The 16,630-nt window shown below is 36.7% G+C and overlaps 1 protein-coding gene across 1 annotated transcript in view; it reads right to left on the bottom strand.

Moving 5' to 3' along the window:
• SNX2 (sorting nexin 2) overlaps positions 1-16,630 on the bottom strand; it is a 57,752-nt gene that overhangs the window by 26,629 nt on the left and 14,493 nt on the right. The window contains exons 2-6 of the mRNA XM_030317148.1: positions 10,379-10,496; positions 4,303-4,466; positions 2,907-2,973; positions 2,494-2,537; positions 962-1,103 (exon numbers count right to left, since the gene is read on the bottom strand). Of these exons, the coding sequence (XP_030173008.1) occupies positions 962-1,103; positions 2,494-2,537; positions 2,907-2,973; positions 4,303-4,466; positions 10,379-10,496 (535 nt within the window). The remainder of the gene's footprint in view (positions 1-961; positions 1,104-2,493; positions 2,538-2,906; positions 2,974-4,302; positions 4,467-10,378; positions 10,497-16,630) is intronic.

Genomic DNA, 16,630 nt, shown 5'->3' with positions numbered 1-16,630 from the left:
ACCCCGAGATCAAGAGTCACATGCTCTACCAACTGAACTAGCCAGGTGCCCCTACAAAGTTTTTTATAATAAAAAAACTCAGAGAATATAATAAATGCATTTAAATATGTCAGGTTTCAAAGTCATAAAAGATACCAACAGAAGTGCTCTTCAAACAAAATGTTTTTAAAAAGTAAAAACAAAAATTTAAAGATCAGCAAAATTCAATTTGAATATTTTCACAATAAATTGAAAACACTGAGAAAAGAAGCACAAAATTTTAAGAGATGACATGTCTTTTAATGGGACAATGTAAGTTGTCCTCTTTTGAAATTTTCTGCATATTCTTTTTTTTTTTTTTTTAAAGCTCTACACCCAAAATGGGGCTTGAACTCCCGACCCTGTGGTCAAGAGTTGCACGCTCTGCCAAGAGAACCAAAAGGTGCTTGCTCCCTTCTACAGATTTTTAACTAAGCCTTTATTACTTGTATAGGTAGAAATGTTTTTAAACATTAAATTGAGGTATGGAATATACTAACATGATACCTCTTATAAGACCTGGACTGGATCAAATCTTGTTTTTGGACAATGAATAGCTGAAACCCAAATACTTTCATTCCTTAGAATAATGTTAATATGCTACCAATATTAAGTATCTTCTGAATGTTACTTAGTAAAATGTTAGGGTTTGATTGTCTTCAACTTGGCAAATTCAGACCCAATATTTAACATCGTTATATAAATCAAATCCTAAATTGATCCTATATAAATAAAAATCCTAAGAGGTTAGAAAATAAAAGTATGAGCTTATACATTCTTAATTGATGAATGATTATCATAAATGGAATGTTTATTAAATTCAGTATTGCCAGACACTATAATTTATCCTGATAATAAATGATCATGGTAGCCTAATAATCTAGGTAGTTTAAAACTGAACTAGTAGCAGTAACTTTTTTTTTTTTTTTTAATTCATACTTACCTACTATACTCTTTTCTGGAGCTGGTGGCACAATATAACCAACATGTAAATACTTGCTTGCTAATTTGCTATGCAAACCGAGAAAGTCACTGAATCTTCTTTTAACTGAAAATTCACTCTTACTGAACATGGAAAGAGAAGTCTACAAGTGAAGAAGAGGCATTTTAAATTTTGAATACTAAGCAATTGTTCAGAAGTTAGCATCACATAAACCTGTGAACATATGTATACCTACACACACGTTTTACTTTGCAAAAGACCACAGGGTAGCTAACTAATGTGGAATACACATTTCTAACCAAAAAAAAAAAAAAAAAAAAAAATTCCTACGTTATTATACGTTGTGTTTTGTTTTGTTTTGTTTTTACAGAGACTTAAAAGGACAAAATGTTTGCTTTATTCTATCCTTGACTCATCTCATCAACTCTAATTACATTTACGTCAATGACTCTTAAATCTTTACCTCTGGCCCAGATCTCCTCTGAGCTTCAGTCCAATATATCAAAATGCCCAAGGGACACTTCCACTTAAATCTGACTGCCACCTCAAGTTCACCACATCTCCTGCTGGAACATAATCTCCATGTGGGAAGGGCACGTGTCTGTACTGTTTCCTATTATAAACTCTTGTGCTTGGAAACGAGCCAGACCCCACAATTAAGTGTTTAATAAATATCTGTTCAATGAATTAACAAATTCTTTACCCCCATCCAAAAACTGTGTTGCTCCCTCTGTGTTGCCTTTTCTCTGAGATCACTCTGACACAACCACAGAGATCCTCTAGTCGGTAACTTAGGCATCTCTCTTTCACTCTGCACATCCAAGCTCTACTGATTCTACTCCCTACACAACTCAGGAAGCCATTATTTTGTTCATCCCCAGAATCTACTCTTTAGTATAAAATATTACTTCTCACAGCTAGGAATGCTGCAGATCCTCTTTGTCTCTTTTAAGATCCGAAGGTCTACAATCCTTTAGAAACGACAATGGAATTAACTGGAAATCTTGACCTATATATACTTTGCCCTCCCAAATTAGGAATCGGAGAGATCTTTCTAAAAGAAAAATCTAATTGTGCCACACTCTTGCTTGAATCTCTTCAGTTGCTCTCCATTATACTCAGGACGAACCCAAGTTCCTTCATGTGGCTGCTGGTAATACAGGGAGGCTACTGCCGAACAATTCAATCAGGTACCACGTCTTGCAGATCCCAGAAAGCACACTGTTTTCTGGAGGTCTGGCCTTTACAAAAGCAAATCGCTTTGCCTGGAGCAAGCATTCTTCTCCTTTCTCCAAGAACCTCTCTCGCCCATCATTTTCCCCTATCTTTGTCTAGATTAGGTTCCTCCCTACATACAAAATGCAAAATACTTTACCTCTACTTTACAGAATACTGTACTTAACAAACCATAACTCATGTAACTACTTATATGAAACCTTCACTGGATGGTAACCTGTGTAAAGACAGGATGTTGTAATCTCATACTACACATGGTGAGGGCTTACTACTTCTGTGAAGGAGCAAAGGCTTACCTTTGTTGTTACTCTATATGCCATGTAAGCATTCATGCCATCACCTACAAGAAAAGTCAAACAATACTATTAAAAATAATAAGCTTAACACACACACAAAGGTAACTATGTGAAGTAATACGTTGACTGACTTGATTGTGGTATTATTGTATACATATATTAAATGTGTACATATATTAAATCAGCATCCTATATACCTTAAATATATACGATCATTTGTTAATTATAATTTAATAAAGCTGAAAAAAGTAAAATGAGTAAAAAAGTAAAATTTAGAGTAAAAAGCCCCAGAAGCTTAAAAATGAAAGTACCATTTTAATACTGTTAACATTGCACTTAAGAAAAACAGCATATTAACAACCAAGGTACTTATCAAAAAGAACGAAATTAAAGTGTACTAAATATTGACTCACCGACTTTCTCCGGATCTGATACACCAATTTCTATGTCAAAAACATCTCCGTTTGCTTCTTCTTCAATCTAGAAAAGATAACTTTTTTGATGTTAAAGATTCCAATTTAGATGACTGTTCTAACACTAATAACTTTAATTTTCACGATCTTTTATTAGGGTCAGTGTCAAAACAATTTAAAAAGCCACTCAGCGTTCCATTTCTGAAAAACAAAAGCTTTCATATTTCCTGACAATATTAAAAAAAAAACACACACACACATGTGCACACATTCACAACACACACGTACAGAAACTAGGAAAAGGATCATCTGGAGAAGTTACAGAAAGCCTGTGTTCTCACACCTCCGCAGATTTAGTCTTCTGGAAGAGTACTGTCGAAGTTTTCTTTGTTCTATATACAGAATCTTGAGATTCACATTATTAAACTAACACCTTAATGATTTTTAATACTAGCACTTTCTGAAGTTGTCTCTAGTCTTTAATGACCAGGAGGAAGTAGCCATTACTTTTGCCCGTAGCACACTACCTATCAGTAGAAATAATTACACTAGAATCTTCAGCACCATGATTTGTCTAATAACCCAGTAAATACACATTCTTCCTGAAGACAACGAAAGGACTATAAAGCAGTAAGTAGGAAAAATGGTAACCGCATGAGACTGCAGGGAAGCACTTTTTAATGCCGTTGTAAATAAGCAATCTAGGAGCAGCTCTGCAGGCAAGTCTGGTTATTCTCAAGAAAAAAGCACAGAAATTTGTTAAATCTTGCAAATATTTTAGAGTAATATTAATAGCCTAAAATTACCTAAAAGTTAGTTTTTCTAGCCATAACCCCTTTTTCCCCAAAGTTGTCTTCTTGTACAGATTTTTAAAAAACTAAACCTTATTTGAATTGTAAGGTCAAGTATATAAATCAGAAACCCTAAAAAAATAGCTCAGAAACTTCCACAAACACCACCCTTACACGCCTGTAGGCCCTCTTGTGCTTCCTCTCCACTCACAACCCACTCTGCACCCTGCCAACATAACCACTAACATTTACTGCAGGATTCATCAAATAAAATTACTCAAAAGGTCACTTTATTAAAGTTTTCAAAGCACTTTCAAACATTTTCTCATTTGACCAACAAAGAAACCCTGAGTCATACATTACCATCGTGAGATCACAAATGACAAAATCCTTAAGAAGGAAAGTAATGTGCCCAAGTCATTGGGTTAAAAAGTGATGAGGATAAGATTAGAAGCCACATCAGTTGACTTCTTTAGTCCAATACGTTTTTCCCCAAATGTTGAAATGGCTTTGATTAGAGACGCCTCACAAGAGAGTGATGCTGGGCAGGGAACAAAAAGCTTACTATTTACATTTCAATCTAGAATAGAAACATTTTCCCATACCTCCTCCCTGGATCTATCAAAGATCACAGGAGCAGATATACTCTTTGATTCCATTCTGGGAGCAATGAGTGTAGTAGGGGTCACAGGTGTAACTGCAGGAGAAGGCTCTGAGGAGAGGATAGGTTCCCTTTCTGGACTATCCAGAGAAACTTCTTCTGTGGCTTCTAGATACAAATGAAACAAGTTACTTACTTAAGGACAGTGGTAACAAACCCCTGCAGTCCACATTGCAGTTAATGAGTCATGAAAAATAGTTTTATACTACTCACAAATATCAAAATAATGGCATTTAAAAATGGTTGTTATAATTTAATGAATCATTCCTTAAATGTTTATCAAAACTTTAAAACCAATAGTGACTGTGTTGATTTCAGGAAGAATTAAAGTAGGTCAGCTTAATTATCTAAACTAGCGGTAAGAATAAAGCTAGAAGGAAAGCAATGATGTGGATAATTCCACGTTTGTTTATTTTTGGGTTTATCATACATCTTATACTTGGGGTAACTTACCTTTCAAAATCTTTTATTCAAACTAACATTATGATTACTTTACAAACAAAAATTTCATGGTAACAGACTGGCCAGAAATATCCCAAATGGGATTAAAAATCCGGTATGGAAAATCCACAAAGTTAGTGATCTAAAGCAATTAACTGCTAAAGATTACTGGATATTAGTTGAATACACAAATATGACACAAAGCAAAAAGCTGTTTACGTTTTAATTTAAAATGCCCATTCACTTGAAAAAATCTAAAATTAAACATAATTAAAACCAAATCAAATCAATAAACTGTCTACAAACTAGGTAACACTGTGCTAAATGCAATGGATAAACACAAAGAAATGTAAAGTATCATACCTGCCCTCAGGGAGTTTATAATCTAGTTGGGAAAACACGACACAAGCATGTGGAATGTTAAAATAAAAGACAAATAATAGGCAAGAGAACAATAAAAAAGAATGTTACAAGAAAGACATTTAACTGGTATATGAACTACAGAACAAACACTACCATTTGAGATGAGACAACACGTTAGGGTGGGGAAAATCAGCAGCAGTTTATGAAACTGATCTGGATGCACAGAGAAAAAATGGGCGAAGAAATCTAGGAAAATGAAACAATAGCATAAAGAAAAAGCAAAACCAGAAAAATGAAAATTACATTCAGTGGCCATAATGAAAACCACAGTTCGGTGGGATTATAGAGAATTGATAACAGGAGAAGAAGGCAGGGCTGTAAGGGGAACAGAATCAGACCAGCAGTTTCTAACCTGAGGTTCTTAGATTCCCAGAAGTTTGGGAAGGTAGAAATGGCAGTCAGTGATCTTGAAATACGGTAAATAATGTTAAGATTTACATTTAAATGTGAACAGGGTAAACAGGTCAACATTTTATCAATCTATTCTTACTGGTTTTCTCATGTTGATGAGACCCTCACTGACTCAGCTCTCTTGATATTTTTAAATTAAAAATAAAAAGAATAACCAAAATCATACTAACCAGAGGAAGGAAGATAGACTCTAGATGGAAAATACACAGACAATAAATGACCCTGATAGAACGACTAAAAGCTTACACGCGGCTTCAGGCTGTTAACACTGCTAGTATTTATTCATTTTCTAAGAAATGAAACCAATGAGCAATAAAAGAAAGTAAGAAAGCAGTGTAGCATAGGTAGGCGGTGTGAGATCCATAATCTACAGACAAGCCAAACAGCAAGCAGCAAACAAAAGAGATAAATAAAAAGAAATCTAAAATTCTCTGAAAGAGGTACTGCTACACGCAACAAATCCAGAGACAAAAAAAGGGAAAGGCATATAAACTTTATTGATGTATCAAGACAGATATAGTAGCTTTAATTTTTCAATCACAGTTTACGTCACTGATACCAGATTCTGTGTTCTTTGCAAGGACTCTGAGTAGCTGTTTCATAAATAGTAGGTAACCTCAAAATAAGAAAAGCTAACTATGATCTACTTAAGTAGCTGATACGGAGAAGGAAAATGGATACAGAAAGAAAGAGATTAGACTTAGCACATTAACTACCATACAGTCAGTCTGCTTTAGTCTTCTCATGACTTTACTACAACAAATTCACGTAACTTAATTTAAACCAGAACTTAATTTAAACCTGTGGAGATGCCCCACAGGTTTTAAGCATAAAGATTAACTTCTCCTTGGAAGAGATACTTTGAGGACAAATATAGATTGATTATGTCAATGTCAGAGAAGTAATTTCATTCGTATCACAGATACCAGAGAATTTTTTAAACAAAGGAGTACTCATTAAACTTACAATTGGTGTCATAAATGAAATAAGCTAACGACCCTGGCAAAAACAAGATTTAAAAGTATAGCACAATTTCAACACAGGTAATTTGCTCACCCTCAGTTATTCCTCTACGACAATGTCTTGAAGTATGTGCAGTGAAGCTTAGTCTGAAGGATGTAACAAATGGTGGAGGGGCTTATAGTCAACCACATTTGGTGAATGCTCTCCAAGTAAACTAGCAACAGTAACATGTCATACTTACAACCTTTTTCTGGTACCACCCCTGACATAATAGTACCTGAACTGCTCCCCAAAACATCTTAGCAGAGTACCTATAGTATCTAATCTTTTCATGGTTTTAAAATCAAAATGGCTAGATCACTAGAGCAATATTTATATTCTCTCCCTGATGTAGGGGAAATAAACTAAGTACATGTTCTTTTAGTAATGAACAATAGTTTTCATCACCCTGATAACACAGGCTCCTCTCTGTTATGGTTCCAAGAACCACATCTGCTTAAAGGCATTAAGACGGAAGTGTATAGATAGTATTAATCCTTTCACATAAAAAAGATCAGATTAGGAGTGTCTGGATGGCTCAGTAGGTTTAGGTTAAGCACCGGACTCTTGATGCCGGCTCCGGTCATTATCTCAGGGTTTCAGAGATGGAGCCCCACAATGGGCTCTGCGCTGACAGTGTGGAGACTGCTTGGGATTCTCTCCCTCCCTCTCTCTCTCTCTGCCTCTCCCCTCCTCGAGCTGTCTTTCTCTCTCTCAAAATAAATAAATAAACTTTAAAAAAAAGATCAGAGGGGCGCCTGGGTGGCGCAGTCGGTTAAGCGTCCGACTTCAGCCAGGTCATGATCTCGCGGTCCGGGAGTTCGAGCCCCGCGTCGGGCTCTGGGCTGATGGCTCGGAGCCTGGAGCCTGTTTCCGATTCTGTGTCTCCCTCTCTCTCTGCCCCTCCCCCGTTCATGCTCTGTCTCTCTCTGTCCCAAAAATAAATAAACGTAGAAAAAAAAAAAAAAAAAAAGATCAGATTATTAGAACATCTAATGATGTCATTTTGAAATACAGCTGAGTTTAAGACAAAAGATTAAGTATAAAAAGTATTTTTGGGGGCACCTGGGTGGCGCAGTCGGTTAAGCGTCCGACTTCAGCCAGGTCACAATCTCGCGGTCCGTGAGTTCGAGCCCCACGTCAGGCTCTGGGCAGATGGCTCGGAGCCTGGAGCCTGTTTCCGATTCTGTGTCTCCCTCTCTCTCTGCCCCTCCCCAATTCATGCTCTGTCTCTCTCTGTCCCAAAAATAAATTAAAAAACAAACAAACAAACAAACAAAAAAACTATTTTTGTTCGGGGGCACCTGGGTGGTTCAGATGGTTAAGCGTCCAACTTCAGCTCAGATCATGATCTCACGGTTTGTGAGTTCGAGCCCCGCGTCAGGCTCTGGGCTGACACCTCAGAGACTGGAGCCTGCTTTGGATTCTATGTCTCCCTCTCTCTCTCTCTGCCCCTCCCTTGCTCACACACTGTCTCTAAAAAAAAAATAAACATTTTTAAACATTTAAAAAAAACATTTAAAAAATTCTTAACAAAGTGTTTATGTTCTGACAGAGAGAGAGAGAGAGAGAGAGAGAGAGAGAGTCAGTCAGGGAGGGGCAGCAATACAGGGAGACAGGCTCTGTGTTGTCAGAGCAGAGGCGGAAACAGGGCTCAAACCCATGAACTGTGAGATCATGATCTGAGCCAAAGTTGAACATTCAATTGACTGAGCCCCCCAGACGCCTCTCTCTCTTTTTTTAAAACAAACACTAACAATGACCATCACTGAATCACAATATTTAGTATGGATTGCTAGGTAGAGCAGAACACAAAAAAGATTTTTCTAATTAAGCTAAGTGGGCAAATATCAACGTATACTCCTCATCTGGAAACTGATCAGTTGTGGATACTGGTTAAAAAAAAAAACAACAAAAAACCCTCACATAGTTCTGGCGTTAGAACTTTCAGCGTATTCTTTACGTATGAGTTTTGAGACTTCAAGGTGAAAGGGTCCTTTATAAAACAGATAATCCAAAAGTTCCATGTAAAACCCTCTACTGGGGGAATACACACTTTATTTTTTTATTTTTAAAAAATATTTGGGGTGTGCCAGGTTTGTTTTTTTTTAATCTTTATTAAATGTTTTTTAATGTTTCTCTATTTTTAAGACAGAGAGAGAGAGACAGAGTGTGAGCAGGGGAGGGGCAGAGAGAGGGAGGGAGACATAGAACTCTAAGCAGGTTCCAGGCTCTGAGCTGTCAGCACAGAGCCTGACACAGGGCTTGAACTTACGGACCTCAAGATCATGACCTGAGGCAAAGGTGGGAAGCTTAACCGACTGAGCCACCCAGGCGCCCTAGGAATACATACTTTAAATTAGTACCCACTTAGAAGAGAAAGGACTCATGTCTTTTATTTTAAAACATAAATGCCATGAAAAAACTTTAAAGGATGCCTGGGAAAAAGTCTGTAAAAGAAAACAAAAAGAAATATTATGACTTTGGTTAACTGTCATTTTACTATAAGTTGTTAGGTAGCTACTAAATAAGTGAATAAATAAATGGGAAATATTATTGGTATTTGGTATGGTATTTTAAATTTTCTGACATGTTAAAATACACGAATTCATCTGTAGTAAAAATTTTTCGTAAAACTAATCAAGAAGGAATGTATATGGACCTCTGAGATGGAGAAGTGGTTTTTTTTTTTATGTTTATTATTATTTTTTTGATAGAGAGAACACGCATGCGCTTGCAAGGAGGGGAGGGTCAGAGAGAGGGAGACACAGAACCCAAAGCAGGCTCCAGTTGGCTCAAACTCACAAACCACGAGATCACAGCCTGAGCTGAATGTGGACAGTTAACCAACTGAGCCATCCAGGTGTCCCAAGACGTAAAATTTTATCTTCAAAGACATTGATGTAAAAAATACAGAATGGCTCAAATATGCAACTACTGTTAAAGCTGAGGACATGTTGTTAAATTTTAACTCAATGAAAACCAGTTCAGGTAAATCAAGCCGTTAAACAAAGATCTACTACTTTAATTTTTTGTCATTAATCTTAAACAGATTCTGCCTTTTAATATCCAAGCATTAACTTTTGCCTAAGTTTTAATGTTAAAGCAGGTAACTGTTTTGAAGAGAATCCAATTTTTTAAGATTTTATTTTTAAGTCATTTCTACACCCAACCCCAAGATAAAGAGTCATAAGGCTCCAACTGAGCCAGCCAGGTGCCCCAAGAATCCAATTATTTTAAAGGCAGGACCACACCAAATCCTGCCCCCGTATCAAAAATACCACAACCAACAATTTACTCATCCACAAGTGAATCAAAACAGAACTACGGTAAATACTCAAGTATTTTATTGAAACAAACATATTTGAAATAATTTTAAAATCGAGTTTAATTTTGCTTGTGTTAACCTGTAAGTAATAAAGACGACAATTACCGCTATTTGTCAAAGTATGAATGCCACAATCATTAGTTTTTTGAGTCAAAACATAAAATTATAATATGTGATTTACTTTCAAATGCTTCAAACAAGAAAGGATCACATGTTTGCTTCTCTCAACAGTCTGTATTTTTCACAAAGTGATCTAACTGGAACTAACTGGAAATTTCCTATCTTTCCAAGGTGTTAACAAGAAGAGCTACCACTAACCTTACACGAAATCTCAGTTTTGCGTTACAGAGTATCATGTAACAGGATATATGCTACAATTGACTGTTACTAAAAAAATAAAAATATTTATAACTACCTGCAAAAAGATCTTCCCTGTCATCATCTAGGACAACCTCTGCAGGCTTCCGACCATTGGAGTTTGTACTAACATCTTCTGCAGGAAGACTAGCTGGTTCTGGAGATGATGGACTTGACTGTTAAAAAAATAACAATAGACAATGAATTAGCATGTTTAGCTGTTATAATTATGACTCTATACATTATAGAAATAGAACATTCTCTTGATAAAAAGTGAAGAACAAGAACAGCTATTTATCCTACCTCCTCTGAGAGTAAGAATGAACCAAAAACACATTTTTATTCATTTTCCTTAACAAAAACTCATTTAAGATTTTTTAAAAAATCTTTTTTGATCATCCTTTTAGAGATACTAATTTATCATGTTGACTTATAATTAAAAAATACTTTACAGTCACATATAATATTATATAAGAGCAAAAAATCAGATCTTGAAAACATGTTGCATGAATAAAAAGTTCAAAGCATTCCTTTAACGCAAGAGAAAGGTTTAGTATTAGTTGAATTAAGAGTAAAATTATTCTAAAATTCTATGGTTTCAAACGAAAAATAAGCTCTCTTCCCAAACATTTACATCTCAAATGAGCATAGGGACTGTTTTTGAACTTCTTAACCTTAAAGTACAAGGACCACCAAAATAGAATCTAGACTGTGAAGGTTTTAGCTTTATTGTAGCTTTTTCCTAACAGTTAAAACCAATACTCCTTTTTAAAATCATCACATAAAAAGTGTGTGTGTCAAAAGTGCACTAGATATTTTCACAAACCGAACACACTTGTGTAACCAGCACAGGATCAAGAAAGAGAACCCCAGAAGCTCTACTTCCATTCTTTACTCTCCACCCCCCCCAAGCTTCAACCAGCATGGATTAGTTTCCACTGTTGCTGTTCTTCATAAAACTGGTACCATAGAGAATATATTCTTTAGCGTTTTGTTTTCTTTTAATGTTATGTATTCAAGATACTTCCATAGTAACAGATTACTCATTCTTGCTGCTGCAAAATATTCCATTGTGTAAATATACCTCAATGGATCCATTCTATTACCGATGGGACATGTGGATAGTCTTCACTTTCGTACTACCATCAATAATCCTGTATAAACCTACAGTGTATGTATGTTTTAACAAACACGGGATCGAATTTCTGCTGTGTATGTATGAGTAGAATAGTTAGACCACATGGTAGGTGAATGTCCTGATTTAGAAGATATCATTAAACAATCTTCCAAAGTGGTTACACAATTTACACTCCCACCAGCAGCACATGAAAATATCAACTGCTCCACATCCTTTTCAACATTTTGATATATTCCATCATTTTCCATGTTAACTATTATGGCAACATAAAGAGTATCTTATTGTGGTTTGAATTTGCATTTTCCTGAGGAATAATGACATTCAGCAATTTTTCACATGTTAAATGGCCATTTGAATATCCTCTTTTGTGAAGTCTCCAAGTATTTTGCCCATTTTGCTGTTTTTCTTAGTGACTTGTAGTTTTTAAAAAATGTTTATTTTTTTATTTTGAGACAAAGAGCAAGCAGGAGGGATAGAGAGAGAGAGAGAGAGAGAGAGAGAGAGAGAGAGAGAGAATCCCAAGGAGGCTACACCCTGTCAGCAGAGCCTGATGTGGGCCTTGATCCCTCGAAAGGGTGAGATCATGACCTGAGGCAAAATCAAGAGTTGGACACTCAGTCACATGAACCACTCAGGTGCCCCTCTCATTAGATTTTTAAGTAAACTATCCCCTATGGCATAAGGACATTTCTTTACAGCTTTCAAAATCAGTTTCAATTATTTACTGAATTTAAAGGGGAGGCTCTCTTTTCCCTCAGGAACTCATTCTTATAGCCTCAAACTCTCACATAGGTGGGCCTCCATTTACCTTACCAATTTTACTTGAAGGAATTTAAAAACAACTAAGCTTATACATTTTTCTTGTGGAAGATGTTCCTGGCAATCTCAACCTCATCTATAGCTAAGTCTGATTAGGTTAATGGCCTATATGCTCGTACAGAATATCTACTTCTCCTATCATAATTTCTCTTACCACGTTATAATTATTAACTGTTTATAGATTATGACTATCTTCTTTTGTTTACTACTTTTTCACTCAATTCCTGGCTGTGCTCAATGACTGTCTGTTAACTGAGTTTTTTGTTGTTGTTGTTGTTGTTGTTAAATGAATTCTAAGAAAACAATTATAAATATGCCTCAGAAGTGGCCACAAGTTTGTCAATGAGATTACCTACAATACTGAACATTTTGAAATAGCTTAAATCACACCTACATAAAAATGTAGCAGAGTAGTTCCAACAACCATTCATGATAAAAACTCACAACAAACTAAAACCACAGGGAACTTATTCACGTTGAGAAAGAACAGCTACAAAAAACATACATCAAAATATATTTTTTTTTTAAATTTTTTTTTTTTCAACGTTTATTTATTTTTGGGACAGAGAGAGACAGAGCATGAACGGGGGAGGGGCAGAGAGAGAGGGAGACACAGAATCGGAAACAGGCTCCAGGTTCTGAGCCATCAGCCCAGAGCCCGACGCGGGGCTCGAACTCACGGACCGCAAGATCGTGACCTGGCTGAAGTCGGACGCTTAACCGACTGCGCCACCCAGGCGCCCCCAAAATATTTTGAAGTAAGATCCACACCCATCGTGGGGCTTGAACTCAAAATCCCAAGAACAAGAGTCACATGCTCTACTCACTGAGCCAGCAAGGCAGCCCCTACATCAAACTTAATGGTGGGAAACTAAAAGCTTTCCCACAAAGATCAGTAATAAGACAAGGATGTCACCTTTTACCACTGCTTTTCAACATTGTACTTTAAGTCCCTGCTAATGCAATAAAACAAGAAAAGGAAATGAAAGGTATACAAATTGATAAGGAAAAAATAAAATTGTCTTTGTTCACAGATGACATAAACATCTAACTAGGAAATCCAAAAGACAAAACTTTCCAGAACTAATAAGCAATTAAAGCAAACTTGCAGCATATAAGGTTAGTACAAAAAATTTAATCACTTTCCTAAACAGCGTCAATGAACAAACTGAATTTGAAGTTAAGAACAATACTACTGAGGGGTGCCTGGGTGGCTCAGTCGGTTAAGCGTCTTTTGATTTCGGCTCAGGTCATGATCTCACAGTTCTCACGAGTTTAAGCCCCATGTCAGGCTCTGCGCTGATAGTACAGAGCCCACTTAGGATTCTCTCTCCTCTCTCTGCTCCTACTGGGCTCATATGCTCTCTTTCTCTCTCAAAATAAATAAGTAAAACATAAAAAAAGAGAAGAAAAGAGAAGAAAAGAAAAGAAAAGGAGGGGAGGGGAGGGGAGGGAAGGGAAAGAACAATACTACTAAGCCTGGGTGGCTCAGTTAAGTGTCTGACTCTTGGTTTCAGCTCAGGTCATGATCTCATGGTATGTGAGATCAAGCCCCACACTGGATTCTGCCCTGATGGTACACAGCCCACTTGGGATTCTCTCTCTCCCCCCTCCTCCACTCACACACATACTTTCTCTCAAAATAAATATTAAAAAAAATAAAATAAAAACAATACTATTTACATTAGCACCCACCCAAAACTTATGTATAAATCTAATAAAATATGTACAAGACCTATATGAGGAAAACTCCAAAACTATGATGAATGAAATCAAAGAAGAGTTATATAAATGGAGACATTCCATATTCATGAATAGGAACACTAAATAATTTCAAGATGTCAGTTCTTCCCAACTTGACATATAAATCTGATGCAATCCCAGTCAAATTTCCAGCAGGTTACTTTGTGGATTATCAGTAAGATGACACTAAAGTTTATATAGAGAGACAAAAGACCCAGAATAGCTAAAAAAATACTGAAGAAGAACAAAATTGGAGGACTGAAGCTACCTGACTTTGAGCTTATTGTACTCAACACAATGAGATATTGATGAAAGAAGAGATGAATGAAACAGAAAAGTCCCCAAATAGATCCACATATATACAGCCAACTGATCTTTGACAAAGGAACAAAGGTAATGCAAGAGAGAAAAAAAATAGTTTCTTCAACATATAGTGTTGGCATAACTAAACATTCATATGTAAAAATATGAATCTACACACAGGCCTTACACCCTACACAAAAGTCAACTCAAAATGAGTCATATACCTAATTGTAAAGCACAAAAGTATAAAATTCCTAGAAGGTAACAGGAGAAAATCTAGGCGATCTTGGATTTGGCAGTGAGTTTTTAGATACAATAACAAAAGGCATAAGCCTTTAAAGGCATATGCCATTAAAGAAAGAATTGATAAGACAGGCGGCTCAGTTGGTTGAGTGATCTCAACTCAGGCTTTGACCTCAGAGTCCTGAGTTCAAGCCCTGCATTAGGCTCTGCACTGGGCATAAAGCCTATATAAATAAATACATACATAGATAAAATTTACAAAAGAAAGAATGGATAAGACAAACTTCATTAAAATTAAAACTTCCTTTAGGGCAACTGGGTGGCTCAGTCAGTTAAGCATCTGACACTTCATTTCCACTGAGAGGTCATGATCTCACTGTCCCGTGAGATTGAGCCCCCCCCCCCCCCCCCCCCCCGACGTCAGGCTCTGTCCTAACAGCACGAAGCCTGCTTGGGATTCTGTCTCCCCTCCCCTGCTCATGCTCTTTCTCTCTCAAAATAAATCAACTTTAAAAAATTAAACTAGGGGCACCTGGGTGGCTCAGTCGGTTAAGCAACCAACTTTGGCTCAGGTCACGACCTCACGGTTCATGAGTTCATGAGGCTCTGTTCAAGTTCATGAGTTCAAGTCAGGCTCTGTGCTGAAAGCTAGGAGCCTGGAGCCTGATTTGGATTCTGTGTCTCCCTCTCTCTCTGTCCTTCCCCTGTTCATGTGCGCCCATGCTCTGTCTCTCTCACTCTCTCTCTCTCCAAAAATAAACACTAAAAAATCTTAAATTAAAACTTCCTTTGCAAGATACTGTCAAGAGGATAAAAAACAAGCCACAGACTGGGAGAAATATTTGCAAGACATATCTGATAAAGTACTGCTATCCAAAATACACAAAGGAGTATGAAAACTTAACAAAAAGACAATGGTCAACCCAATTTAAAAGTGGGACAAAACCGTAACAGACACCTTACCAAATATGCATCTAACAAACAGGCATATGAAAAGATGTCCCAAATCACATATCATCTGGAAAATGCAAATTAAAACAACAATGAGATACCACTATGCCTCATGCTGGTATATGTAAACACTTATTAGAGTGGTCAAAAATCTGTAACTCTGACAACACCAAATACTGGCAATGGTGTGGAGCAACAGGAACTCTCAAGCTCACTGCTGGTGGGACTGTAAAATGGTCCAGCCACTTTGGAAGACAGTTTGGCAGTTTCTCACAAAACTAAACATATTCTTATCATACAGTCCAGCAATTGCTTTCTTTAGTATTTATCCAGAGGACCTGGAAACTTATGTCCACAAAAAACACAGCACATGATGTTTAGAGTAGCTTTTATTCATAACTGTCAAAATTTGGAAGCAATCAAGATGTCCTTCAGGAGGTTAAAGGGTTAAGTAAACTGGTGCTTCCTTCCAGTCAATGGAATGTTATTCAGCACTAAAAGGAAATGAGCTATCTAGCCATGAAAAGACACAGAGAAAACTTAAATGCATATTACTAAGTGAAAGAATCCAGTCTAAAAAGATTATATATCCTATCATCCCAACTATGGAATACTCTGGAAAATGCAAAACTATAAAGACAGGAGGTTAGGAGGGAAGGAAGGATGAAGAGGCAGAGTACACAGGATTTGTGGACAGTTAAACTACACGACACTATTAGGGTGGATACATATCGTGTCATTACACACTTGTCTAAACCCACAACATGTAAAACACCATCAACTATAAACTTTAGGTGATTACCATGCCACAATGCAGACTCCGCTATTCTAACAAACGTACCATACCACACCACTGTGGATGGGGATGCAGACAATGAGGGATAATGCATGTGTAGGGGCAGTATATGGGGAACCTCTGTACCTTCCACTCCATTTTGTTGTGATCTTAAAACTGTTGTAGCAAATAAAGTCTATTTAAAAAAATGAAGCACACTGGCACTAAAGATGTTTATAGTATGCCAATATATGAGAATAGTAGGCACCTATACACGATTCAGCTTCCAGACAATATTCATTAAAACTAAGATATTCTTGTATTGAGCAAGATAATGA

This window comes from Lynx canadensis, chromosome A1 (assembly GCF_007474595.2).
Source record: "Lynx canadensis isolate LIC74 chromosome A1, mLynCan4.pri.v2, whole genome shotgun sequence".
Lineage (NCBI taxonomy): Eukaryota > Metazoa > Chordata > Mammalia > Carnivora > Felidae > Lynx > Lynx canadensis.
Note: the sequence above shows the minus strand (reverse complement) of the source record. Positions and strands in the feature narration are given on the sequence as shown.